Here is a 26,717-nt window from a genome sequence, read left to right on the forward strand (position 1 = left end):
GGATACTAAACCATTGGTATTAACAGAGAGTTGGTCCTGCTATCAGCCTCAATTCTTCTGGAAAGACTTTTCATTAGATGTTGGAAGATGCCTCGAGGATTTGATCCCACTTAGACATGAATGATATTTCATCCCAAAGGTGTTCAATGGAGTTCAAGTCTGGCTTTTCAGCAGGCCTTCTTTAACACAAGACTCTTGTAAATGATTTTGATATGAACCTCACTTATTGCACACAGAACCGTCCTGTTGGAATACAAAAGGACCTTTTGTAAAATATAAGAAGTTGGAATTTTAAAGTGCCCCGAATATGGATTTTTGAAAACATTTTTGTAACACAGCTCTAAGTGAATGAAAACATCCAGTCAAGTTTTAAATCTGAAAGTGCACCATGTATAAAGTTATTGTCTCTCAAAAGAAAGAGTGGACTCTGAATCATTGAAACAAGTCATTTTTAAAACGAATCCCAAGCCGTTTCACGGTGGCGTCAACATGAAACATTAGCATATTGCCTGTCCACTTGTTGGTCTTTTCAAGTTGGTTTGAATGAAAATGCAAATTCATTCTTTGCCATTAGATGCCGCTTTTGGATCGGTAAAAATAACAGTTTCCCTGGTAGCGGCTGCTGTTCACAAAGCAGCACTGCACTCAGTAACACTGCTTTATCATGTATCACAGGCATGATGAAATGAAAATGAATCCAATCGGGCCAATCACTGCAGTTTAGCGTCACGCAAAGGAGGGGTTTGGACAAATTAATCGTTGAATGAATCACTTGGAAGTCGTTGAGCAAAAGCTAAAACTAAATGCATATTATACAAAAATGAAAGTGTTTTTTGACCTTGCATGCATGTCAACCTGTTGTTGGGGACTCCCGAAACCAAAATAGGAACCCTTTCATTACCCATAATAGGGGCACTTTAATCTTAAAATTTCACAATGCAAACTAAATAAATAAAATACACCATGTAATTATATGAAATTCTATAGGCTAATGTATATGAAGTTGGAAGCTTCAAATTAATAATGCAAAATAATCAGAATCTGTATGTAAAATATAATTTTTCCCTTAAAAGTGAAAACAAAACCGTATGTACTGTATAATAGTATGAATGCAGAACAACTGAAGCAGATAAATGTCTTTTGGATGATAAAAACAGCAGAAGGAGCAGAAGGTCTGTGTGTGAGAACATTAATCCAGCATTTGAGCCAAAACAAAAGAAAAGTAAATCTCCAGAGACTCGCCAGTAATTAATTCTGCTGTAATATCTAGGGCATGTGAGAGCTGTGTTAATGTACTCTATTTCTAACGCACATAAAAGATGAAAGCCAATCGGTAAACAAGTGGCATGTGGTTGCCAATTGTACACACGTGTGCATGAAGGCACACACTGACACACATACAGCTTTTAAAGCACACGGCTGAAAATATCAGACCACACTAATAATGTGTAATAAACTAAAGAGCATGGGGAAGTAAAGAGAGACAAAATGCAGTGATGAATGATAGAAAACTCATTGAATAAAGTGAGAATGTGACAAAACAGTCAGTCAGTTCAACGTACAGTGAAACAAGTTTAAATTAAGTTACAATTTGAGTGGGACAGGGTGTGTGTTTTATCCTGGATGTGAGATTAAAGCAAGGCTTTTTCCTCGTACCATCTGGAGCCCTTGTGACAGAAGGATCTGGTGTCCCCCGCACACTCAAACGTGCACACATGCTCACATAATAGTCATTTTTAATAGTAGCTTTACCAAATACACATTCTGTAAGCTAACACAACAACCACAACAAACAAACTTAACGAAGATGAAAGAGGGGGCTAGTGAGACCCTATATAAAACCTTTTTATGAGCCATCAAAGATTCTAAACAAACACTGCAAAATGGGTTACTGGGATGTATAGAGCTGGATAACCATGCATAGATGTTTCCATGACACCTCAGTTAATCCGTTTCCTCGTTTAGAAACAGCCATCTTTCATCTGAACACAAAGGAGAATAGCAACGAGATGTTTTATGAGCTTATTTATGATCCTGTGTAGCATGTAATTTAGCGTTTATGTGGAGCCCTTGTTAGAGTATTAGAGGATATGCGCCATGAATCATGTTCACAGTCGAGTGGCCATAATAGTAAATATTGTGGTTTCCAATAGGCAGTGAAATATGGATCTGGTCGATGCAAGCATAAATACTTCCCTTAATCAGGCTCAATCAATTTCCAGTATGTACGCATGCATTTAATGTATTTGTAACCAACTAACAGAACAAACAGAACACTAAACTGAATTATGATGCATGAAAGCAATGGTTCATCCCATCACATCGATTTAATATTGACACAATAAACTAAGACAGCCAAAACCTTATAAATATAGTAATCAGTTTCAACCACAATACAACCGCAGCTATTGTCATTATTACTGTAAAAGCATAGTAAATTAATATGAGATCTCACCTACACAGTATAAGAAGCTTTCAGAACATTCTTGATTGTTTGGTTTATTTTTATTTATTTATTTATTTGGATGATACCGAGGATTAATCCAATTTACCACAGCTTTATTGTAGAAATATTCAATATTAATAAAGGCAGTGTTAATAACTGACCACAAACTGCAGCCTCTTATCTGTGCAAGTTATATTTCACCCAAAAATCAAAAGGAAAAACATCAATTAATTTTTGCATAGATTGTGTAATTTTAGCATTAGCCTACTTGCATGTATCATTACTCTATATATATATTTTTTCTGTATTACTAGTACAATGATTATCTTTTTCTCAATTGGCCTTGAATAAATATAAAAAAGTCTATAAAAGTCATTTATTTATTACAATATTGAGAATTTGGGGAAAATATGCTTGTGATAAAAGTAATGAATCACTGTTTTATTTGTATTTTCTTTAAGTAAAAATATAATTGCATGTTATATTTCTTTTGATTCTGGTGTGATATATTGCCTGGACACGTCTTTTGACCTGCTGTGTGAAATTCACCTGCTCATACATGCTAGAATTTACAGCAAACGCTCCACAGATTTAAAACGCATACCAACAGATATATAAATGATCTGTGTGTTATTAACAAAAAGCATCTCTCTATCTGACTGTAAAATCTGCAGAGGTAAAAAAAACAAGACTGTTACATATCATGAGTACAATGTAGGATCTTGGCACGAACATATGTGAGCTGACATGTCATTTGATGCATAAGGAAACGCACTAACAAAAAAAAAAAAAAAAAAAGAGAAAAATACCTGTTCTGCTCTTGGTTCTCCTGTGTGTCCTGGTCTGCGTTTTTCTCACATTCCTAAGATGTTTCTCCATCTTAAACAGACATCAATACGCTAAGCAACAGGGAAATGCCCACAACATGCAACTCGTCTTACAAGTGACACTCAACAAGCAGCTGCATATTAATTTTTTGTCCTTCCTGTGCTTGTGTCTCACTCCTTCCCCTCACCGGTCACAAAACCAGTTTCCCAGCCCATGTGAGAACACTGACCATGAGTGAATGTTCATTCAACAACAACAACATAGACATTATAAACATCAGCTTAGACGATGCACCATGCTACCAACATGTCCAGAGAAAAAAAATAATAAATAAAAGCAACTGCAGTAAAATCCACCCAAGTGCAGTTAAAAAGGATCCAACTATTTCCTCAATTTTTAATATACAAAATGTTGTGTGCGCATGAATGTGCTGACTGTTGGCGACTAGAGAATAATTCCAGGCATTGATAAAAGCTGTTGAGTGAGAGATCAATGAGAATAAAGTCTAAATGTATAATAATATCAACAAATCAACCCACTTTTCAGTTTTAATTGCTCTCTCTTTGTCCCAATGTGAACAGAACTATGGGAATGTGTAAAACCTTTCTTATGGGCCTCAAAAACAATTATAGCAGGAAATGAATGGATAATACACTTTCCAAACTCATAATCTTTATCTGCCACTGAATTTTCAGCATGCTGACTGAGCCTCACATAATTCTGCAACCTTTGATTAGGTACGAGCCTCTCTTCTGACCTTGTTTTTATGTAATTTTCCTTCAGCACAGTTCTGCTTTTTGCTTCTTGCATGTGCATGATTAATTTCACAACTGAAAGCAGTCACATGCTCGACATTGAGAAGCAGATAATAAAAATATTTCTGCTGAAGACCAAATAATGTTATAAGCTCTATAATTGTGTAAAATTAAACTACTGGTCAAACATTTGGAACAAACAAACATCTTTTTTTCCGCAGCTTATGTCTATATTTTATGATAAACACCTCAAAGTTGAACAAAGTTCATCCCTAAAAAGAGACAGAGAAATTGACATAAAGAGCTTGAACCGAGGTGCTAAAGCAGTCTTAGCCGTCTGTGATGGCTACTACAAGTGTGTTATTTAGCACATTAATGAGTCTTAACACTCCTGATCCTGTAAAGAGATAGTTCTCTGCTTAATCTGACAGTCGTGTGGTGTTTGCTGGAGTCTGGATACCGATCACACACCTATCACACACATACAGATCTCCACCTGCTTCCATGAAGCACCCTGACCTGTTTCCTCATCCATCTGTTTCTGCATCTGTGTCTGCGTTCACATTATGTGGCTGATTCACCCCAGGATTGCTCATCACTGTGACTTGAGCACAAAAAATGTTATTGCTCTAGGTTTTACACAAAAGCACCGTTCAAATCCACCCACATACAGACACACTGCTGCTTCAGAGTCTGCAGAGTTAAATATGCATCTTCCTAGACAAAACGTCACACATAAACATGCTCTAATGTACAAAACAGCAGGTTTCTATTCAACGGTTAAAATAGTTAAGACTAAACCGTACAGTCTTCTGCAATAAACCTAAAGAGCTTCAAGAGCCACAGCCCTTCTTGAATGTGGTCAGCAGCGGCGATCTTTACATGTGAAGTAACACCACCTACCTGAGTCTTCGTCAGATTGGAAACAGCAGCTGTGTGTGTGTGAGATTTCTACTTCAGTTCAGTTCCGTCGTCCTTATCCAGAGAATCATGCCAGACTGAAGAGCCCTCTCATGAACCTTCCCTCTCAAGCCGTTTCGCCACACACTCCGCATCCTCCATCCTTCCTCCCTCTCTCTCTCTCTCTCTCTCTCTCACACTGTCTCTACACTTGCTTTACTGCTCCTCCTCCTCCTCCTCCTTCTATTCCCCCTTGCTTGCTTCCCCCGCACACTGTGTTTTCCGTTCAGCCTGTTTTTCTCTCCACTGAGGATAATCACATTCCAGAGGAGGGACGGCATATGGCAGGGAAACGCCACAAGCTCTTGTCTGTCCGTCTTTATGTGCCAATGAGTGTGTGTTGCATGTACAATTACCCCTATTTTGTTCCCGGAGGGGTGGGCCAACAAACAGGGGGTGGGGGTGGGGGGTTCAGGATAAAGGGGTGGGGTGCGGCTCAAAAGAAAAAAAAAACTTGAGGAATATTGATGAGTGGGTATGATATTTGGAGAATGCCAGCTTTTCTCCTCTGATTGGTCGGGTCACTGGAGTCCACGTATCGCTGTAATTCAGCGGAGGGGTGAAAATGAGGCTGATGCTATTGGAGGGCACGCACCGGTCATGTGATGAAAGGAAAGTGCCACATGGGAGACTGAGGAGGAATACAGATGCGTCAGTGATTTGTGGGGGAAGGGGAAGGATGGCACTGTCACCACCTACAATATTCTCACACTTTCGGATGATAAAACAAAGCCAATAGGGAAAATGTAACTCTTCTATATACAAAAACAAAGTACTGTGGTAATAAAATGGGATTTTGGATTGGATATTTTAGAATGGGTATTCTTGACATGGACCTACCATGTGAAGGTATGAATATGAATATGGTTATATATATCAAAGTATAACATTGTATTATTTTACTATGATACGTCCACAGTACATTGAATAAGGGAGTTATTACCAACACACAATTATGGTGTTCAGAATAAAAAAATCATGAAATACTGTTTGATTTTCAGAAAGTAATAATACCCATTACAGTTATTGTATATATTAGAGTATAATGCCCTTATCTCCTCATTCCATCAATACATGTTCAGTGCTCTCCTCCCCTTACGTGACTTGTTGTAAATAAAGCCTCAGGTCATGTCTTTTACACTGCCATCATTCCCTATAGATGCTTCTGAATGCTCCTTTGACATACTGCTAAAAAATGATAAAATATCCAATTAAATAATTTAGTAGGTAAAGTATTGTGTGTGTGTGTGTGTGTGTGTATGTATATATATATGCACAGTGCCCTCCAAAAGTATTGGAACAGTAAGGCCAATTCCTTTATTTTTGCTGTAAACTGTAAACATTTGGCTTTGACATCAAAATATGAATATGAGATGAGAGATTAACATTTCATCTTTTATTTACAGGTATTTTCATCTGGATCTGATACACAACTTAGAAGATAGCACCTTTGGTTTGAACCCACCCATTTTTCATGCTACCAAAAGTATTGGAACGTGTGTTTTGTTGCCCTGGTGTGTCCTATTAATTGATTATTCAAACAATGAATAGTACTGTATGTCTGCGCTCAGTTTCAGATCCGTGCAGACTGCATTTATAGTTAGTTAAACGTGTAACCAACATGAAAACCAGAGAGGTGTCTATGGGTGAAAACCGAGCAATTGTGAAGCTGAGAGAAGATGAAAAATCAATCAAACCATTGCACAAACGCTGGCAATAGCAAGTACAACCATTTGGAATCTCCTGAGGAAGAAAGAAACCACTGGTGTACTAAGTAACACCTCAACGGGTAGATCAAGGAAAACATCTGCAGTTGATGACAGAAACAGCTGTAAAGAAAGACCCTAAAACAACTGTTAGTGACATCAGCAGCAACCTCCAGAGGGCAGGAGTGAAGGTATCACAATCTACTGTTCGCAGAAGACTTCATGAACAAAAGTACAGAGGCTACACCAGAAGATGCAAACCATTCATTAGCAAGACGAATAGGAGACGAGCCTCAAAAATTCTGGGACAAGGTTTTATGGACTGATTTTATGGACCAAAGTGATGGAAAGGCTAAAGTTTGGAGAAAGAAAGGATCTACTCATGATCCCAAACATACAAGCTCATCTAAAAACACAGTGTACACAGGTGTACATTATAGTACACATTACACAAGTAATGTAATGGCTTGGGCTTTCATCGCTTCTTCTGGGACAGGCTCATTAATCTTCATTAATGATGTAACACATGATGGCAGCAGCAAAATTAACTCAGAAATCTACAGAAATATTTTGTCTGACAATTTACAGAAAGATGCAACCAAACCGATCGGGAGATCCTTCATCATGCAGCAAGATAATGACCCAAAACATAGTGCCAAAACAACAAAGGAGTTCATCAGGGGCAAGAAGTGGAAGGTTTTAGACTGGCCAAGTCAATCTCCACACTTAAACCCTGTAGAGTGTGCATTTTACCTGCTAAAGAAGAGACTGAAGGGAGTAACCCCCCAAAACTGAAAGAGGCTGCGGTGAAAGCCTGGAAAAGCGTCACAAAAGAAGAATGCAAAAGTTTGGTGATGTCAATGGGTCACAGGCTTGATGCAGTTATTAAAAGCAAAGGATTTGCAACTAAATATTAAATCTTTTTCACTTGAATATTACACACACACACACACACACACACACACACACACACACACACACACACACACACAAACACACATATGCATACACATATATATATTTTTTCTCAATATGTACACACACAACAAATGTGTCCATGCTAAGGATAAAGGATAATTAATATCAACATTATATGTCTACCAACAAATATCTAAAGTTTTTTTTTATTATTATTCAAAAGTCTATGCTCTCTACAATCCTGAGTCCATTGGAATAAGTGTCATTTACAGTACTTCCTGTTTTTCCACATTTACAGAAAATCAGATTGTGTACCGTTTCACACAACAGCATTATAAAGCAATGATGCCAAAAAAGAAACTAAACAGAGCCTTTAAAAAGTGCCAGCCACATTTTTTCACTTCTCATTTAGACTGTTTTTAAATTTGAATTATTTATTCTGGTTTCTGATTCTGACAGTTGCTCTGTGATCAGTAAAGCCAAGCCTAATAGCCTGAGGTGACAGCATCATACTGAATTCCCAACATGCCTTCAAATGTACATGCACAGAATTACACTTCAACATTTGCCTATTATAGTCAAATAATATAATAATATAATAAATAATATAGCTTATAATAAGCCTCGTAATTATTTCTGTCATATGCCTCGGTGTGATGACCCTCGTGCTAATTCGACCAGTCAGGTTAAACACTCCTGACCACTTTCAAGTCACACTTCTTCTTGTAGTCCCTCTCTGTTTTCAATCATTCGTCTGACTTCTCACTCCTCACACGCAAATGTTCGCCACCATTCTTGCCCTTTGACAACTACACTTTATTAAGGTCACATCACAGCAAACGCACACAACACATTTCCCGACTCCCCCACTCTCAGCTCCCTCACACTCCTGCCCTTATCTCCTCATTCCATCAATACATGTTCAGTACTCTCCTCCCCTTACGTGACTTGTTGTCAATGAAGCCTCAGGTCATGTCTTTTACACTGCCATCATTCCCTATAGATGCTTCTGAATGCTCCTTTGACATACTGCTCTTAGTCGACAGGATTTAGTCCACAATGAGTGTACTAATATATTCAATAGGAATCTATAAATAAAAATATATCATTTTAATAATCAAATCTTTTGAATATATTTATGTAAAATGTATATTATTATACTACTTATATTATATATAAAATGCATATAATCTAAATTTTGTATATTTTTATATATATTATTATTTGTGTTTTTGTCTATCCTTCCCTGCATCCATCCATCCATCCATCCACCCAAGATCATGCAAATGAAACCAGCAAACTGAGTTTATACCTGAGAAACTGGCTTATCTGAAGAAACATTTGGTATTTTTTAAAAATATATATTTTCCTCCTAAATGAGTCTAAACCTTTCTAGCTTCAATTCTACTGTAGCTCTCTAAATATATTCTAGCCTCCTAATCTTGTTATATATGAAACCCTGAAGGGTTGGTATTTCTCAACCATATTATTATCATATAGACAAGCAAATATATTAATACATTTTAATAAACTGCAAGTACGTATAAGAATGAACAAAAATGGGGGCAAATGTATGAACTATATGCAAGTTTAAGACCTAAAATCTTGGATTTAAGTTCAAATAACACTTTTATACCTGAGCAAACTGATTATCTGAAGAAAATACAGTAAAGAAAAAAAAAGTTTTTGACTTTTTCCACCTGGATGTGACAAATCTGGCAGGAAATGCTTGCTCAACCGCACAATATTTATATAAAGGAAACTCTGAAGGTTTGGTGTTTTTCAGCATGTAAACCCAGGAGATGAAACAGATATGTTTTCATAAAAAGTGCTTTTAAAGGTTATATAATACAGTATATCTTTCTTGCACATTTGCACATATCAATAACTCTCACTAACAGCTGCTGACTGATCATAATGATAGCATTTTGGAAGTCATGAACCTGGTATTTTCAGTTCTTTAAAGATCAAATCCAACTAAACCAATCAATCCATTCATCTATCATCTCATCTATCTGTGAAAGGCCCAGCAGAGGTTGTACTTCCTTCGCCAGCTGAGGAAGTTCAACCTGCCACAGGAGCTGCTGAAACAGTTCTACTCCGCCATCATTGAATCCATCCTCTGCACTTCAATAACTGTCTGGTTCAGCTCAGCTATCAAATCTGACCTCAGAAGACTACGGAGAGTAGTCCGGACTGCTGAGCGAATCATTGGTACAACCCTCCCCACTCTCCAAGAACTGTACTTAGCCAAAGTGAGCAAAAAGGGCTGGTAAAATCACTCTGGACCCCTCACATCCAGCACACTCCCTCTTTGAACTGTTACCGTCTGGTCGACGCTACAGAGCTCTGAGAACCAGAACAACCAGACACAGGAACAGTTTCTTCCCTCAGGCAATCCATCTCATGAACACTCAACAATAAACGTGGAACACACAACTATAATACATTATCCATTCACCACACTCACTTATTTTATTTCTCTTTTCTAATTTAATTTAGTTTAGTTTATTTATTTATATAGCACTACCATAAGAACCCCAGGGGTTACCCACAGTGCTTTACATAAAAGCAAACAACCAAAACAACTTCACACACATAAACAATCTGACAATCCCATAGTTTAACTCCCATAAGCTGCCACCCCAAAGTGAGCTTTCAGAAGTTTCTTAAACGTTGACAGAGATTTAGCAGACCTGATATATAGCGGCAACTCATTCCAGAATCTCAGGCCCCATTACTGAGAAAGCTCTAAATTACTTTACCCTTTTTAGAAGCCTCGCTGCCGCATTCTGGACTGATTGTAATCGAGCCAAGGATGCAGCGGAGATGCCCCCATACAGCGAATTGCAAAAATCAAGACGTGACAAAACAAATGTATGAATGACTCTTTCGAAGTCTGCATTTGACAAGAAATTTTTGGTTTTAGCTATGAGACGCAAATTATAAAAGCAAGCACGTACCACAGAATTTATTTGTTTTTCCATTTTTAAATTATTATCAATTTGAAAACCTAAATCTCTTACCGATGTTTTAAAATATGGTGCCAATGGGCTTACATCTAAAAATGATATAGTAGAGTCTTTTGGCTGGCCAAAAACAATAACCTCAATCGATAATTTTTTATATTGTCTAAACACGCTAAGAGGGAAGCCAAAGATTTAGTTGGGTGTTTAAGTGGCAGGTAAAATTGGGTGTCATCAGCAAAGCAATGGAATGATACTCCATGCTTTCTAAAAATGCTAAGGGGAGTAGATATAAAGAAAACAATGTGGGAGTGAGAATTGATCCCTGTGGGACCCCCCATGATAATAGTCTTTTCTTTGAAATTGCATCCCCATAATTAACTGAGAAATATCTATCGCTTAAAAAAAGATTGAAACCATGTCAAGACCGTGCCTTTCAGGCCTACCAGATTTTCAAGGTGCCGGATGAGAATTTCATGATCTATCACGTCGAAAGCCGCACTAAGATCCAATAATACTAGAATAACACAGTCTCCCTTATCTAACGCTAAGAAAATATCGTTGAAAACTTTCAGTAGTGCCGACTCTGTACTGTGAGCCACCTTAAACCCAGATTGAAACATTTCTAAAATATAATTTTAATATACAAATGCAAGTAATTGCTGTAAAACCACTTTTTCTAAATTTCCAATTTGCACATACTTGACCTGTACATACATAGTTGTCTATATTATATATTGTGTTTTTGCTGCTTTGTACATTGCCTATTTGGATATTTGTATATTATTCTTTTATTATCTGTGTCCAGTCCTGTTGCTGTCTTTCTGTTGCACTGTGGAGCTTCTGTCACAACAACAAATTCCTTGTATGTGTAAACATACCTGGCCAATAAAGCTCGTTCTCATTCTGATTCTGATTCTGTGTTCATGGTATTGATACAGATAAGAAATGACTTGGGTCACTGAGTTGAGTCACTGAATCTGTAAACTGTACACTGTACAGATTTAATGAGGGCAGGTGTGGGTGTTTGTGTTCTTAAAACGGGTGCATTATTATTGAGAAAAAAGCCCTTCCTGTCCTTGTTATAAACTCACAGCACCACCAAAATACCATCTCAGTGTGCATAACAACACAAACAGGCTAGTTCAGATTTCCTGTCAAACTGTTTTGTGTGGGTGTGAGTGCCGAAAGCTGATGAAAATGTTCCTCATTGCCGTCCAACTTGGCTCAGAAAAAACCAGGGAAAACAGAGCTGACACTCGCAATATAGCTAGTCTCCTCTTTAAGAAATAGTGTAATAATACACAAATCTCATTTGTACTAGTCACACACACATGCATACAATATACTACACACTTGGAGAACAAGTAGCCTACACACAGACAAAGCAGCACACACTTGTCACTTATTTTGGGCACTGAGTTTTGTGAAGCATTCTTTTATAATGATTATGTGAATAGCAGTGCAGTGAGTGAGTTATTGAAGACTTCACAGGCTTCTGTACATGAGTGTCAAAGCAACACTGTCCCCTGCTGGACAATCAGGCTCATTTGTTTATTTTCATATTTTATATAACAGTAATAAAATGAGACTGTATATAGTAAGTATTAAATAAGTATTAGGTTTTAAAAGTATAAAAAAATAAAAACGTATATGAACTATGCATATAAAAAGTTAAACAAAATGAGAATAAGTGAAATAATAGACACATCAAGCAAGTATATAAATGTAAAAATCTATAGAAAATGATTGCAAAAAGAAAATGATTGCTGAAAAAAAAAGAAAGAAAAAAGACTTCATTCCAGAAGGGACTTCCACATGCATATTGCGCTTCAGCACAAATGCCATTACAAAAACAAACTAACAAACACTAAAAACAGTGTAACAATGAAATAGAAGGAAAATGTCAGAAAATGGGGTGTCATCATGGCTCAGGAACTATGAAGGGAAGTTGTATGGGAAGGATGTGATGTAATTATTCAGGTGCATGAAAGCATTTAATAACAAGTTTTCAAAAAGCAGAGAGCAGGCCTCTCCTCCAGCAAAACATTTGCATTTGTGGTTGACCAAACATTTAAAAGCATCCTAAACAGAGCAACAGAGCATACTGACCATCAATCTTTTTAAACAGCATTGGAGCCATTTCTTTTCTCTAAAGACTAAGCCTCGTCAAGCCAACCAACAGGATGATTTAATATTTGATTTAAAGCTAAAAGGTATTTAAAAATCAGGACTGATATGACTACAAATGTATTCAGTAAAGGGAAAGAACTACTAATCCCAGGAACCACTGGGGATGATGTAATAGGATTAGTAATGATGGTACAATATAATACTTCGTAAATTAAATTTTTAATCAACTACATTGCAAAATATTTAAATACAAACAGATATCGAAATATAATACTACACAAGCTGTTTGAAAGTCTAGCAAGTCTCTGTTTACATAATTCACAATGCTTTAGGTGTGGATAGAGTGGATTCCATTTTAACGGTCACTTCTCTGATTGGTGGATCTATTTAAATGAATAGTTGCCGAAAATGAAAATTTGCTTAAAAGTTACTCACTTTCAGGCTATCCAAGATGTAGATGAGTTTGTTTTTCATCTTGACAGTTTTGGAAAAAAAATAGCATTAGCTCACAAGCCCATTAATTGATCCTCTGCAGTGAATGGGTGCCGTCAGCAAGAGAGTCCAAACATCTGATAAAACCATCACAATAATCCACAAGTAATCCATGTCACTTCAGTCCATCAGCTAAAGTTAAAATCTGTGTTTGTAAGAAGCAAATCCATTATTCACGAGTTCGCACAAACATATAATATGATTGAACAATAAGTAAGCATATTTGGCGTGCTGTCCGGAGGAGTCAGGGAGGGCCCAGAGATTTTATTCCCAGAACCCTCTAAAAAGGTTTATAAGATCATGCATTAATTAATCAATATGAAAAGCTCTCATGTTTTTAGTGTAAAAGCATTCTAAATAAATAAATACTTTAACAGTTTCTTCCTTCCTAACAGATGAGAGAGAGAGAGAAAATAAACTGTGGTTCTTAAAATAGGCCATGACCAGTCCTTTACAAACCCACAACACAATATAAACACGCAAAATAATGGGCCAGTAGTTCCTGCCAAGCAGAACAGTTGGAGGACTCATGAGTGTTGTTTCCCAGATCTCAAGAGACGTGTGCTTTTCTTCTGCTTGGGTTGGTAACTGATTTTGGACACAATCCTCATATGAACAGTCTAACATATGTGCCACCATCCTACCATTATGCAAAGGAATATTAGACCTGCAAATTCAAGTATGTGCTGTACTAGTAATGATGAAATTATTATAAACAAGGCAGCAGTGCATTCACTCGCATAAACACTTAAACAGTGGTGTTTATGTAGGTCACATAAACATCTGTGAGTGGTTTCCACTTGATGATGTTGAGGACACTAAAGTCTGACAACTACATAAACACCCTCATTCCTACTTTATACTCCTCATCTGTGAACATAAATTGAGGTCATGTTAAGCCTTATTTGTACAAACCTACCAAAGTTTATTATTGCAAACATAGTGAGAAGTTTTGTCTATAATATGGCTGAAAAAATAAACCAGACAACTGATGTCTGGGCCCCCAGCCAGCAATAAGTCAATGGAGGTTTAGATTAGTGGAAAGAAGCTTATGAGTTAGTTTAGGGGGGCGGGACAAGATGGTGTGCAAGAGAGAGAATGGGGTGCCTGGATTAGCCCTGAAACAGCTGCAGGCATTATTTCAACAAAAAACTGAGTTTCAGTACAAACCAGCCAGCGGAAAACAGCTCGGATTACCGTGTAACTATTAAGAAACACTGATGAACACATCTGTTGCATGCATGCAATACTCCTCTCACAATTGCATGACCAGAAATTCACACATTCACTGTACAGTCAACCATCAGATCCTCTTGTCAACCCTATTGAGAAAGGGCATCTCAAGAACCGCACTCCAGTGGTTTGAGTCTTACCTCTCTGATAGGTCCTTCAAAGTATCTTGGAGAGGTGAGGTATCCAAGTCGCAACATCTAGCTACTGGGGTGCCTCAGGGCTCAGTTCTTGGACTACTTCTCTTTTCTGTCTACCTGGCATCACTAGGTTCTGTCATTCAGAAACATAGCTTTTCATATCACTGCTATGCTGATGACACTCAACTCTACCTCTCATTCCATCCTGATGATCCGACGATAGCTGCTCGCATCTCAGCGTGTCTAACAGACATTTCTTGCTGGATGATGGACCATCACCTTCAACTCAACCTAGCTAAGACAGAACTGCTTGTAGTTTCAGCTAACCCATCGCTTCATCACAATCTCACCTTCCAGTTAGGCTCATCTACCATAACTCCTTCAAAAACAGCCAGAAACCTTGGAGTTGTGATTGTTGATAAACTGAATTTCTCAGACCACATTGCTAAAACTGCCCGGTCCTGCAGATTTGCATTATACAATATTAAGAAGATCAGGCCCTTTCTATCAGAACATGCAACACAACTCCTTGTTCAGGCTCTTGTTCTGTCCAGACTTGACTATTGCAATGCTCTCTTGGCAGGTCTTCCAGCCTATTCTATTAAACCTCTACAATTAATCCAAAATGCCGCTGCAAGATTAATCTTTAATGAGCTGAAAAGAACGCACTTCACACCTCTGTTCATCAATTTGCACTGGCTACCAATAGCTGCTCGCATTAAATTCAAGGAATTAAAGTTTGCCTACAGAACCACCACTGGCTCTGCACCCCTTTACCTAAATGCATTACTTCAGACTTATGTGCCCTCTAGAAGCTTGTGTTCTTCAAGTGAACGACGCATTATTGTACCATCCCAAAGACACACAAAAACACTTTCACAGACTTTTTCATTAACTGTTCCCATCTGGTGGAATGACCTGCCCAACTCAATCCGAGCAGCCGAATCCTTACCCATCATCAAGAAACGGCTAAAAACTCATCTGTTCCATCTTTACTTGACCCTCTAAATCTAGCACTCTCTATTCTAATTTTATTTTCTCTATATGTCTTTTTATTTAAAAAATAAAATAATAATAATAATTATCTGTACTGCGTTAGGCTAATCAAGACTTGTAATAGCACTTGCACGTTGTTGCTCTTTTGTTGGTTTTGATTGCTTCTTATGTCCTCATTTGTAAGTCGCTTTGGATAAAAGCGTCTGCTAAATGACTAAATAAATAAATAATATTGTTTCTAAAATGGATTAGTTCCATTTCTGAAAAGACTTTCCTTGATGTCACCAATCCCTTATACGTTTAACCCTCTCACAATCCAATAAATATTTATTTATTTTTTACTTTATATGCTGATTCACTCAAAAATGTGGACTAAAATGGGTAGAAAATTAACACATTTTGTGGATCTATTCTGCTTTTTTTGTTCACAATCTTTCTGTGATAGATCTTTCTGTTCACAATTTTTCTTCTCCAGACAGGTGGCACACTTTCTTTACATGCACCAATTTAAAAAGATACAGGTAGTTCACCTAAAAATAGATTAGCCTTATGTCATTTCATACCTGTAGGACTTTCTTTCTTCTGCAGAAGACAAAAGATATTTTGAAGAATGTTTAAGAGTTTTGTCCATACAATGAAAGTCAAAAATGTAAGAAGGAAAAAAAAGTAATTTATCAAAACATGCTTCTTTGCATTTTGAAACAACATGAGTAAATAAATGACAGTATTTTATTTTATTGGTGAACTATCCCTTTAACACAGATTCACTCCCCAAATGTAACATCATACTATGTTGACAACCAACTCGTGAACAATTACTGAAACTGAACATTACCTTTAGTTGGCCAAAACCAATACTTCCGACGATGCTTCATTTTTCTCAATCCATTCCCCATGATATGCTGTTTTGTGATTACATGAATGCAGCTTTCCTACTCATCAACAGATTAATTTTTAGATCTCAACTGGGTGAGAATCAGAGTTTGTTCAACAGCCTCCTCTCCATTCTCTGACAAACAACCGCTACTTTCTTTCCAAGAGTCACGGTGAAACTTCTCATTGCTGGCATGCTGAAGCTCATTAAAGTGAGAACCGTTGGATCACCTACCGGAGGCAGTGCGGTGGAGGAGAGCTTTCCTGAGGCCAGAGCCCAGACAATCCATCACTGTCCATCAGCGACATTTTCAACAGAGAAAATGAGTTAAAGACACTGATGGAAGTGCAGGGCAGAATCCAGGGGTTCCACAAAAAGACTGACGAGAAAGCAGGGGGAGAAAGTGAAGCCCGGCTTCCTGTAGATGAAGAATGGACAAAAATATCCACTGTATTGCCACTTCCTCTCTCATTCCCTCCCACACAAAAAAAGTCAGGAAACTCCAAACCTTTGCAGTGTTTGCCAAGTTGATCAAGAGGAAAAGGGAATGTGCAGGACTGCCCGGGGTGGAGAAGTGTGTTACCTAATGCTCCATTACTATTACTGCCACAGTAATTCTCATAGGTAAACAATGCAGAGATCTGACCTGCAGACTTGAGTCAACTAAGGGTGAAATCAATCATCTAGGGTCTTGAAGTCTCTATGGTCAGGAAGACAAATTAAGCGAAGGGAATTATAGAGAGTTGGATTTTAAAATCCTACACCCTTTAAAGTATGTTCCTGATTTCTCACCACCAGACCTAGACAATCTTTTAAACCAAATTACCAAACTACTGTCTGATATGACTAACACAAGACCTTGCAACACCCCTGTCTGCTGTGCATTGTGTTCATCACAATAGGCAAGATAGGACTTCACCCTCCCATCATCAGAGCCAGTAGAAATTTTCCCTCTCTGACAGGAAGTGCGTCATTTCGGATTGACCTTGCCTACAGGACATTCTCATGCATGTAAATAAACCCTTAACCCCTCCCCTGAACATTAACATGGGAAATATGGAGTTATTTCTAATTTTGTCTTTCTTAAAACTACACTTTTTGGATGGCCGTGTTCAAGTGAATGCCAAGTAAATTATCTTAAATTAACTTATTTATCTCTATACACTACAGTACGATAGCACAGAATTTTCAGTAGCCATTACTCTAGTCTTCAGTTTCACATGATCCTTCATTTTAAATAAATTTAAGGCATCATTTGTTAGAAAATCTCACTGACATCTCTGTGTATATTGTGTTTGTGTGTATATATATATATATATATATATATATATATATATATATATATATATATATAAGACCTACTGTGTAACATCAACACACACAGCAGAAGCTACACTAAACACAAAGTCTTTAATGTGTCAATTTAGATCAGGGCTGTCCAAATTACATTACCGGTGTCCTGCAGAGTTTAGCTCCAGCTTGCTTCAACACACTTTAATGGAAGTTTCTAGTATGCCTAGTAAGAGCTTGATTAGCTGCTTCAGGTGTGTTTAATTAGGGTTGGGGCTAAACTCTGCAGGACACCGGCCCTCCAGGACCGAGTTTGGACAGCCCTGCTCTAGGCAAAGTGATGAGAAGTTGCACATCCTTTTTTTTGGTGTTATACTGCCATCTGCTGGATATTTCTACATGTACAGTATATCTGCATCGAAAAAGCCCGTTAGAGTAACATACCTAAAGATAAAGTATTAATGTCAATTCCTTGTTGATATGACAGTAGGTTAATTATTTTAGACTAGATCCCAGTGTTATAGTTTAAATTATGTCTCATTTCCTGTGGCTGGATCACGATGCCCTCAAATATTTACTAGAGGACAATGGAAGGTGTGTCTCGTGAATTATTTATAGGCCCTCTCTCTCACATCACAAACTACAACCCTACTAGTGCAGAATACACCAATCACAACCAAATAAAGTCTGATAAGCTCTGATGATGTTACGATAACAGGTCCATCTCACCTGACTCTGAACTCAGTGTCACAGAGGAAGCATGGGATTCAGCGATGCATCACAGAAAATTAATAGTTAACTTTAATAACAGCACACACTTGTGTTAGTGCACTCCAAAAATAGTTCTGTTATTCAAATTCCAAAAGTTTAAAGAGGAAAGCATTTCTAGTTTCTATCGATTATAATTTTATTTATATTTATTTATTTATTTTGCAGGAAATAGCTCCCAAGGGTCCCAGTTCTTTTTCCTGTTCATGTGCACTATCAACTCTAAATAAACTGAATATGAGAGCAGCCTGATACTTTCTTCAGATTTATTTAATGTTTTATGAAAATGCAAAGGCATGGTTGGCATTTTCAAATTCAAATAGACAAAACCACACACACTAGTTGATAAAACATTAAAAAGTACACACTTTCCTTGATTCTGTTTTATTAATAAACAAAGAGCAAAAGAAAAACTGGATTTTCTTTTCCTGTCAGTTGGTGGTGATTCCATATGTAACAGCAAAGGTGTTTTTCCCATTTCCCTAAATTACCATCTGCCTCCAGAGATTACCACGATTAAACCAAATTACAATGATTACAACACAACATTAAAAAATCTTTGGAGCCTGATTTCTTGAGGTTTGAGAATGTAGACAATAATGTCAACAAAAAGAAGCCTAAGAAACATATCTAAAGAGAGACCAAATAAATAATATATATATATCAAAGATCAAATTTTGGTGTCTGCTGCATCCAATAAAATTTACAAAAGTGATATATATATATATAGAATATATATACACACTAAAAAAAAGAAAGATTCTATATAGCACTAAAAGTGGTTCTTGGCTCGTAATAATAGGGGAACCACTTTTGGTGCTATATAATACCATATCGTTAAAGCACCATTGTCAAATGGTGCTATGTAGAGTCATAAGAGGTGCCATATTGCATTGTATTTCTTCAACAAAAATAGTGCTAAACAGCACCAACAGTGGTTCTTTGGCTCATAAAGAACCTTTAAAGGGGCTTAACAGGTTCTTTGTACGGCAGTGGTGCTATATAGCACTTTAAGCACCCTGAAGAACCGCTGAAGAACCATACAGGAGCTTAACAGGTTCTGTATATGGTAGCGGTGCTATATACCACCTCAGTCATGCCAAAGAACCGCTGTAGAACCACTGAATCACATAAACAACAAAGTAACTCAGTCTGCTCATTCTGAATGACTCAGTCAAGCTCACAGGCATAGAAAGTGGAACTTCATGGATAAATGAGACCCACTGCAGCCTCATTAATAAGAGTTCTCTGGACTGACAATAGTGAATAGCCAGCCGCAAGGATAAATACTGTATTATAGAGAAAATAAATGGTTGATTTTTTTTTTACTTTTTGCTTAATCTAAGCAACATAAACATATAACCTTAAAACTGCATTGCTATGTAACATTATCCAAAGAACCACAATGTTTTGCTGTCATTGAAAGGCAAAATCTGCATTGGCATTCACCCAGTAACAGACACACTGGACTCTATGGCACCAATTGACTTTTTTTTACACAAGTGGCTGTGTTGTGCCATATAGAGTAGTCTTATTATTATTCCTAAACACATACTGACTAATAGATTTAAAATATATCTAATAGACTCTTCAGTATGACAGCAATACTACTGTACATTCCTTATCCTTTAGCTACAGAATTATGCAGGCCAGTTCATACCGAGTCAGAGATGAGACATGTCACTATTGCAAACACTATAACACAACTCGTTGGGACTTGTTCACGCTCATATCCTGAGATTTCAGTACAAACAGAGCTTTCTTCCCAGGAAGAAAATGGAGTCTGGCATGTATTCCAATGCATTTTCCAGGTTTTGCCAAATCTCTTGTGTGCTGTCAGAGATTAAGGCAACCCACGATGATGAATTTGAGCATGAAAAGTTTGTCAGTCCTGTTTTTATATTAAAACTAAGAAATGAAAAGAACCATCAGGATTAGGACCAAAGGATTCATGGCTTTAATTTGCACCATTCTTTCCAAAAGGACCTCCTCCATAACTTTACAGTGTTTACGCATCATGTAGGCTATATGTTTATCAGAATGTGAAGTGTTTATCAAATAGTAATACAATAAATTAAATATGCAAATATTTTGCAGGTATAAAACCATGGGTTGATGATGTGACGATATAGGCTATACTATATCGTAGAAGAGCTATGTGTCAATCGATAGAGATTTTGTAACATGTTGCCACTTCTAATATTTCCAGGTTGACTATGTTCCAAAACTATGTTTTTTAAGTTGCGTAGAAACACTCAAACACAAAATTATCCCTGAAACAAATGCACCCAGTGTTTTGGACGTTTGTCATGAGGAGGAATAAGCCCATGAGCGGACTATCCGCTCTCACCTGACCGCTTCACTCACCTGAGGATTCCGGCCATTCCTCCGCCGACGAACCTGCTGTCTGCTTCGGTTTGGACTTCCTCCGGATAGCGTTTCTCCTCAATTCACTCATGTTTTCATTAGTTCGTTCCAACATTTAAAATACTTGATTTACAAATTTAATCCTTTGTACGTAAATAACGGGTGTTTTACGTCCACGCAGCATTTCGGGCTAAGTCCACATCTTAAGCCGTAGGAACTTTGTAGTGTTACGCAAAAGTAAAGCGAGACGCTTGTGTTAGTGTTTTCCTCTGAATCGTTGGCTCTTACAGTAGCACACAGTCATTATCGCTTTATCAGCCCATATCACCGCCCTCTAAGATCTCTGATAACACGATTGGTCCAGTCATTTCCTCTGTGCTCTGAACTTCTACTGTATTTTATCAAAACATTAGTTATTGATTCATCTCAGTGAGTCGAATCGTTTGAATCCGTTACCTAAACTGCTTAGCCAATGAAATTAGAAAAGCGGTGTTGTGGCGAATTTTGACTCCTTGCCAGGGGATTGCCATTGAAGAACTGTAACTATGGGAAGATTCCCCGATTCACTCGTTGCATCGGTTTAAAAAGTGTGCATCGGCTACAAGTTGGCATTTGTATCGCGATGTATCGTTTCTAACATATTTGCATAGGTAAAAACTAATTTATTTATATATAATTACTAGTGGATGCTGATAAACTCGAAACTGTTTAACTCTAGGGAAGTTGTAAAATGAGCCTATTTAAAAAAAAAAGTGGAGTGTTCCCTTAATCGATCATGGATCAAATCGATCCACCATGCCAAACAGCGAATATATTTGTGCTGTTTAATGCATTTGAGACGTTTTGTTTTCCCCAGTGCACAACTGACATGTCCCATCATGCAGTGTTGGGGAAAGTTACTTTTAAAAGTAATGCATTACAATATTACCTTAATTTGCGTCTGTAAAGTAGAACGCAGGAGAAGAAGGTTCAACACTCTTCAGCAATTAAAAAAACAATGGAGCACAATTGTTAGTTTATCTAAAGTTATTTTTGCTTATTAGTATGGTTGAACTGGATCATCAAAGGTCAGCAGCAAAGACATTGGTTAATAAAATGGGATTAGATATATTGGTGTTATTTAACATATTTAATTATTGCAGGTTTGCGTCATATTCTGAGTTTGCATTTCACTGTTTTAATTCATTTTGATGAATAATAAATCTTTTTTTGCGAGTGGGATGAATTAATGCACATTCACATTTAGTCTAGAACTACAGTAACATGTTCACACAGCTTACTGTCAGTCAATAAATGGGGAAAAAAGCAACTGGCATTACTTTTTTGAAAAAGTAACTCAGATATGTTCTTGTAAATTAAAAAGTAATGCGTTACTTTACTAGTTACTTGAAAAAAGTAATATTATTACGTAACTCACGTTACTTGTAATGCGTTACCCCCAACACTGGTCACCAGTATATTTTTCATCTGTAAATGTTAGAAAGTCATGCAAATATATCCATTTTGCTGTCAGGAGTGGGCTTACGCGAGTGGACGAGCGCTGCTGATGGAACGAAAACAGATGGAGCGCAATAAATATGCATTTTATGATAGCAGTAACTGTAACGGGACTATTGTAATGCGTAAATAAAATGTAAGCTAATACAGTCCTAATTACTAAGCTCAGATGAGTTAATGTGTGTTTCTTATAGCAGTTAAAATGTAGTTCTAATTTAGTGATTTTAACTTTTAGTTTAGTGATTGTTAATGCTTTAAAGAGCAATGTTAGATTGTAATGTTCTAATGCTATCTGTTCTAACTATAAAATATACAGCTGTTATAAAACCAGAGAGAAAGGCTGCATGGCTATGACAGTATGTGAGAGAGTCCGTGATGATATCATTGCATTCCTATTGGTCAGTGAGCTCAGCTTAGCCTGACAGTTAGCCTGCCCTTAACCAGGTTAGCTTTCCAGAATAAGTAGCCACAGTGACTGAGGTTGATCTTTGTTAAATTTGTTTTATGGAAATGGAACCAAATCATTTGACAGTGAGTCAGACTAATTGAAATAAGCCTGGCCTATTTGGTAAACTTGTTTTATAAAACAGGCCTCGAGGCGTTAGAATTCAGAAGACACTGTCTGTCTGAACCAAAGAAATAAAAGCGATCATATTTTTTCCATTGCATCGAAATGGGGGTGTATCGTATCGCATCGCTACCTGCTTCATATGTATCTTCAATGTATCGTATCGTTGGCTATGCATCGAGATGCGTATCGCATCGGCCTCAGTTATGGAGATGCACATCCCGTAACTATACAAAAACTACAAAGGTTATGAAATAAAATAACTATGAATAAGTACATTAAGTAGGGTTAGCCAGTGTTCTGACATCCTACTGTATTTTGACTTGAAGACACTATTGATGATCCAATTAGCCTAACTGTTGCATAATGTATTTGGGATTATCGGAATTGAACAACTTTACAGTAACTAGACAAAATTGCAACAAGCAAAATTATATTATTTAATAAATAATACAGATGATTGATTCACTTAAGTGATTGTAATCTTTTGAACCTGTTCACCTAAACACCTATTATTAAAAATTGAAGTGCAACAAAATTAAAAATAAATTGCCAAATACATTTTAAAGACGACAAATTACAATACGCGTTTTATTGGTTGGACAAGACCAAAGTGCAAACACAAATGTGATATACTACAGTGTGCACAGCTTCTCTCAAATAATCAGGACAGGACTCAACAAATGCAGTTTTAAAATTTTATTTCACAAAAACGTATGTGGCTTATGACTGTACACACACAAAAAAATATCCTGCGGCAAGATCATGCTTTCACCAGTACACACCATGTGACGTTGTGGGTGTTATTCAGTAAATTTCAATTCAGAGGCAACAAATATACCACAATGTGTAGTCAATAAAACTGAAACTGCACTTGTCTCATTGAAAATACTCAGTAAGAAATTAATATAGTCTAAAACACCAAATGAATGGGTTAGACTGAACAGAAACTGAGAACTGGGAGATTGTGAATGAAACCATTGATCTTATATCCTTCTTTGCATGTCATTATCCATTGTGGAACTAGAACAAAGCTTAGTCTGTTTACAGTTATACTTTGTGACGCGTCTGATGGATTCTTCATCTAGGCCCATCAATAACCTTTCAGTCAATCAATGAGACTAAAAATGTGTTTTTGTGGTTTGCTGCTGTATAAAAACAATGACATCTGGAATTTCTCCTTGTCCTGCTGGTACAATGACAGTGTGATTTGGAGGACAGATGACCAAATGTGACCCTGGACCACAAAACCAGTCTTAAGTCGCTGGGGTATATTTGTAGCAATAGCCAAAAATACATTGTGTGGGTCAAAATTTTAGATTGTTATTTTATGTCAAAAATCATTAGGATATTAAGTAAAGATCATGTTCCATGAAGATATTTTGTATTTTTTTTTTTACCGTAAATATATCAAAACTTCATTTTTGATTAGTAATATGCTTTGCTAAGAACTTAATTTGGACAACTTTAAAGGTGATTTTCTCAATATTTTTTTTTTTTTTTGCACCCTCATATTCCAGATTTTCAAATAGTTGTATCTCAGACAAATATTGTCCGATCCTAACAAACCATACATCAATGGAAAGCTATTATTCAGCTTTCAGATGATGTATAAATCTCAATTTCGAAAAATTTACACTTAAGACTGGTTTTGTGGTCCAGGGTCACAAAGGACATGAAAACGATCTTGTGCCTGTTTGAAAATGTATAGATAAATGTGTCTGTGCTTTTTATACAGGGTAAAGGTTAGATACAACTTCAATAGAAAATGAAAATGAGAGATTCTATAGTGAATATGGGATACAGTAAATAGGGCTTGTATGCTGTTTTTGGAGCAGATCTGAGAATAATAAACCCACTCCATGTTCAAATTTAGCAGCGCACTGGGATCAAGCCTCACTCAAGCTATAACTCCACTCCCTCAAACATGATTTTTGCCCAGCGGGCACTGAACTAGGCCTACATGTCCACTCAGTCCTCAAAGACTTATCTGACATCACTTCGGCAATAAAAAAGAGAATTCAGGTATAAAATATAATCTTTATGCATTGCAATAAACTGTTAAAAAAAGGACAAAGAAACAAATTCCATGTGCAATGACATTAGAAAAGCTGAGATTTGCAAAACTCAATCGTAGTACCACTGTGTGTTTGTAGGTCAAAATCAAAGTCACTCAAATGTTATAATGAAAATTGTTTCTACTTCTTGAAAATTGTGTACATGTCTCTCAATAATTCATTTACCTCTGTTCAACTTTTCAAACACATCTTTCTATCAAACTTTTTTGTGCATCAAAGATTGAAAATATTAGTTTTGAGACAGATAGAAAGTCACCTTGCGTACCATAATACTCCTGGGTAGATGTAATTAATACACATTTTTAAGAAAAACTGCATTCATATCCAAAATTATATTAAAATAAAGAAGAAAGAAAAAAGTGAAGTGACATACGGCCAAGTATGGTGACCCATACTCGGAATTCGTGCTCTGCATTTAACCCATCCAACGTGCACACACACAGCAGTGAACACACACACACACACCGTGAACACACACCCGGAGCAGTGGGCAGCCATTTATGCTGCAGCGCCCAGGGAGCAGTTGGGGGTTCGGTGCCTTGCTCAAGGGAACCTCAGTCGTGGTATTGAGGGTGGAGAGAGCGCTGGACATTCACTACTCCCACCTACAATCCCTGCCGGCCGGAGACTCGAACCCGCAACCTTTGGAGTACGAGTCCGACTCGCTAACCATTAGGCCACGACTTCCAAAAAACAGACACAACACGCATTGCATATTTTAAAATAAACAAACAAAAACACATAATGTAATAAATAGATAAATAAGTATACATCAGTCCACTTCCGTTTGCTCTCATCTCACTCAGGATGATAATTAGTGCGTTCACAATAGGCATCACTGAATAATTCATCCAATTTCAGTAACTGGGTGGGAAATTAGGGCGGGCCCCTCTGGGATCACACATAGAGAGGAGCGTCTGATTGACTGATATGCCCCATCTCTGTGAGGGTTGGTCACTGTTAGAATCCAATGACAGGAGGCTAAGGGCCAAAAAGATGAGAATGATGGGCCAGACAGTTGAAAGGATCACATGGAAGTCTGGAGTTAGCTGCAGTCATCTGGTCCTCTTGAAGAGCTAACAACACTTTCGGCCTACCAAGAAACAAAGGACACAGCCAGAAGGGAGAGAAAACAGAAACAGTGGCCATGAGTAGGTGTAAAATGAAATCGCCATATCCTGTTTCCTATTATACTGGAGCGACTGTTACTGAGAAAAAACACAATTAACTAATTCAGACATAAACATTAATAACTAACTTTTGACAGACACACAGAGGCACATGCAAAAGCAAGTCGCTTTTAAGAGGCAAATTTGTATGGGACGAAAGGAATGTCTATAATTGACAACTCGGGATGAGAGGGTGATGAAAGGATGCTGGGCATCTCAGTTTTTTGTATGCCTTACTGGTCAAAAGTTTAGAATAATTATCAGTTTTAAATGTTTTTGAAACCAAGACTGCATTTATTTGATAAAAAATACAATAGAAACAGTATTATTGTGAAATATTATTAAAACTGTTCAAAATTCCAATGTATTTTAAAGCATAATTTATTCCCGTAATGGCAAAGCTGCATTTTCAGCAGCTATTATTTCAGCCATCAGTGTCACATGATTCAGAAATTATTCTAATATGCTGATTTGGTGCTTAAGAAACATTTCTCATTAATAACAATATTGAAAACAATAGTTTTTGTGGAAACCAT

General features: G+C 37.1%; 2 protein-coding genes across 5 annotated transcripts in view; both read right to left on the reverse strand.

Annotated features, from left to right (window-relative positions):
• LOC306888420 (FYVE, RhoGEF and PH domain-containing protein 4-like) overlaps positions 1 to 21,211 on the reverse strand; it is a 46,147-nt gene extending 24,936 nt beyond the window's left edge. The window contains exons 1-2 of one of the 3 annotated variants that reach the window (XM_079446695.1): positions 4,933 to 5,118; positions 3,256 to 3,325 (exon numbers count right to left, since the gene is read on the reverse strand). In XM_079446695.1, the coding sequence (XP_079302821.1) occupies positions 3,256 to 3,325 (70 nt within the window). In that variant the 5' untranslated portion in view covers positions 4,933 to 5,118. Of the gene's footprint in view, positions 1 to 3,255; positions 3,326 to 4,932; positions 5,134 to 20,869 lie in introns of those variants that run through there. The other 2 variants (XM_079446694.1, XM_079446696.1) reach the window with 2 other exon arrangements.
• A 2,987-nt stretch (positions 21,212 to 24,198) lies between these two features.
• LOC306888046 (protein bicaudal D homolog 1-like) overlaps positions 24,199 to 26,717 on the reverse strand; it is a gene marked incomplete at its 5' end in the record, with an annotated part of 44,937 nt that continues 42,418 nt past the window's right edge. The window contains one exon of one of the 2 annotated variants that reach the window (XM_079446147.1): positions 24,199 to 26,105. In XM_079446147.1, coding sequence (XP_079302273.1) covers positions 26,058 to 26,105 — 48 coding nt within the window. In that variant the 3' untranslated portion in view covers positions 24,199 to 26,057. The remainder of the gene's footprint in view (positions 26,106 to 26,717) is intronic. The other variant, XM_079446146.1, reaches the window with a different exon arrangement.

The sequence above is a fragment of the Barbus barbus genome (genome assembly GCF_936440315.1).
Source record: "Barbus barbus genome assembly, chromosome: 22".
Classification (NCBI taxonomy): Eukaryota; Metazoa; Chordata; class Actinopteri; order Cypriniformes; family Cyprinidae; genus Barbus; species Barbus barbus.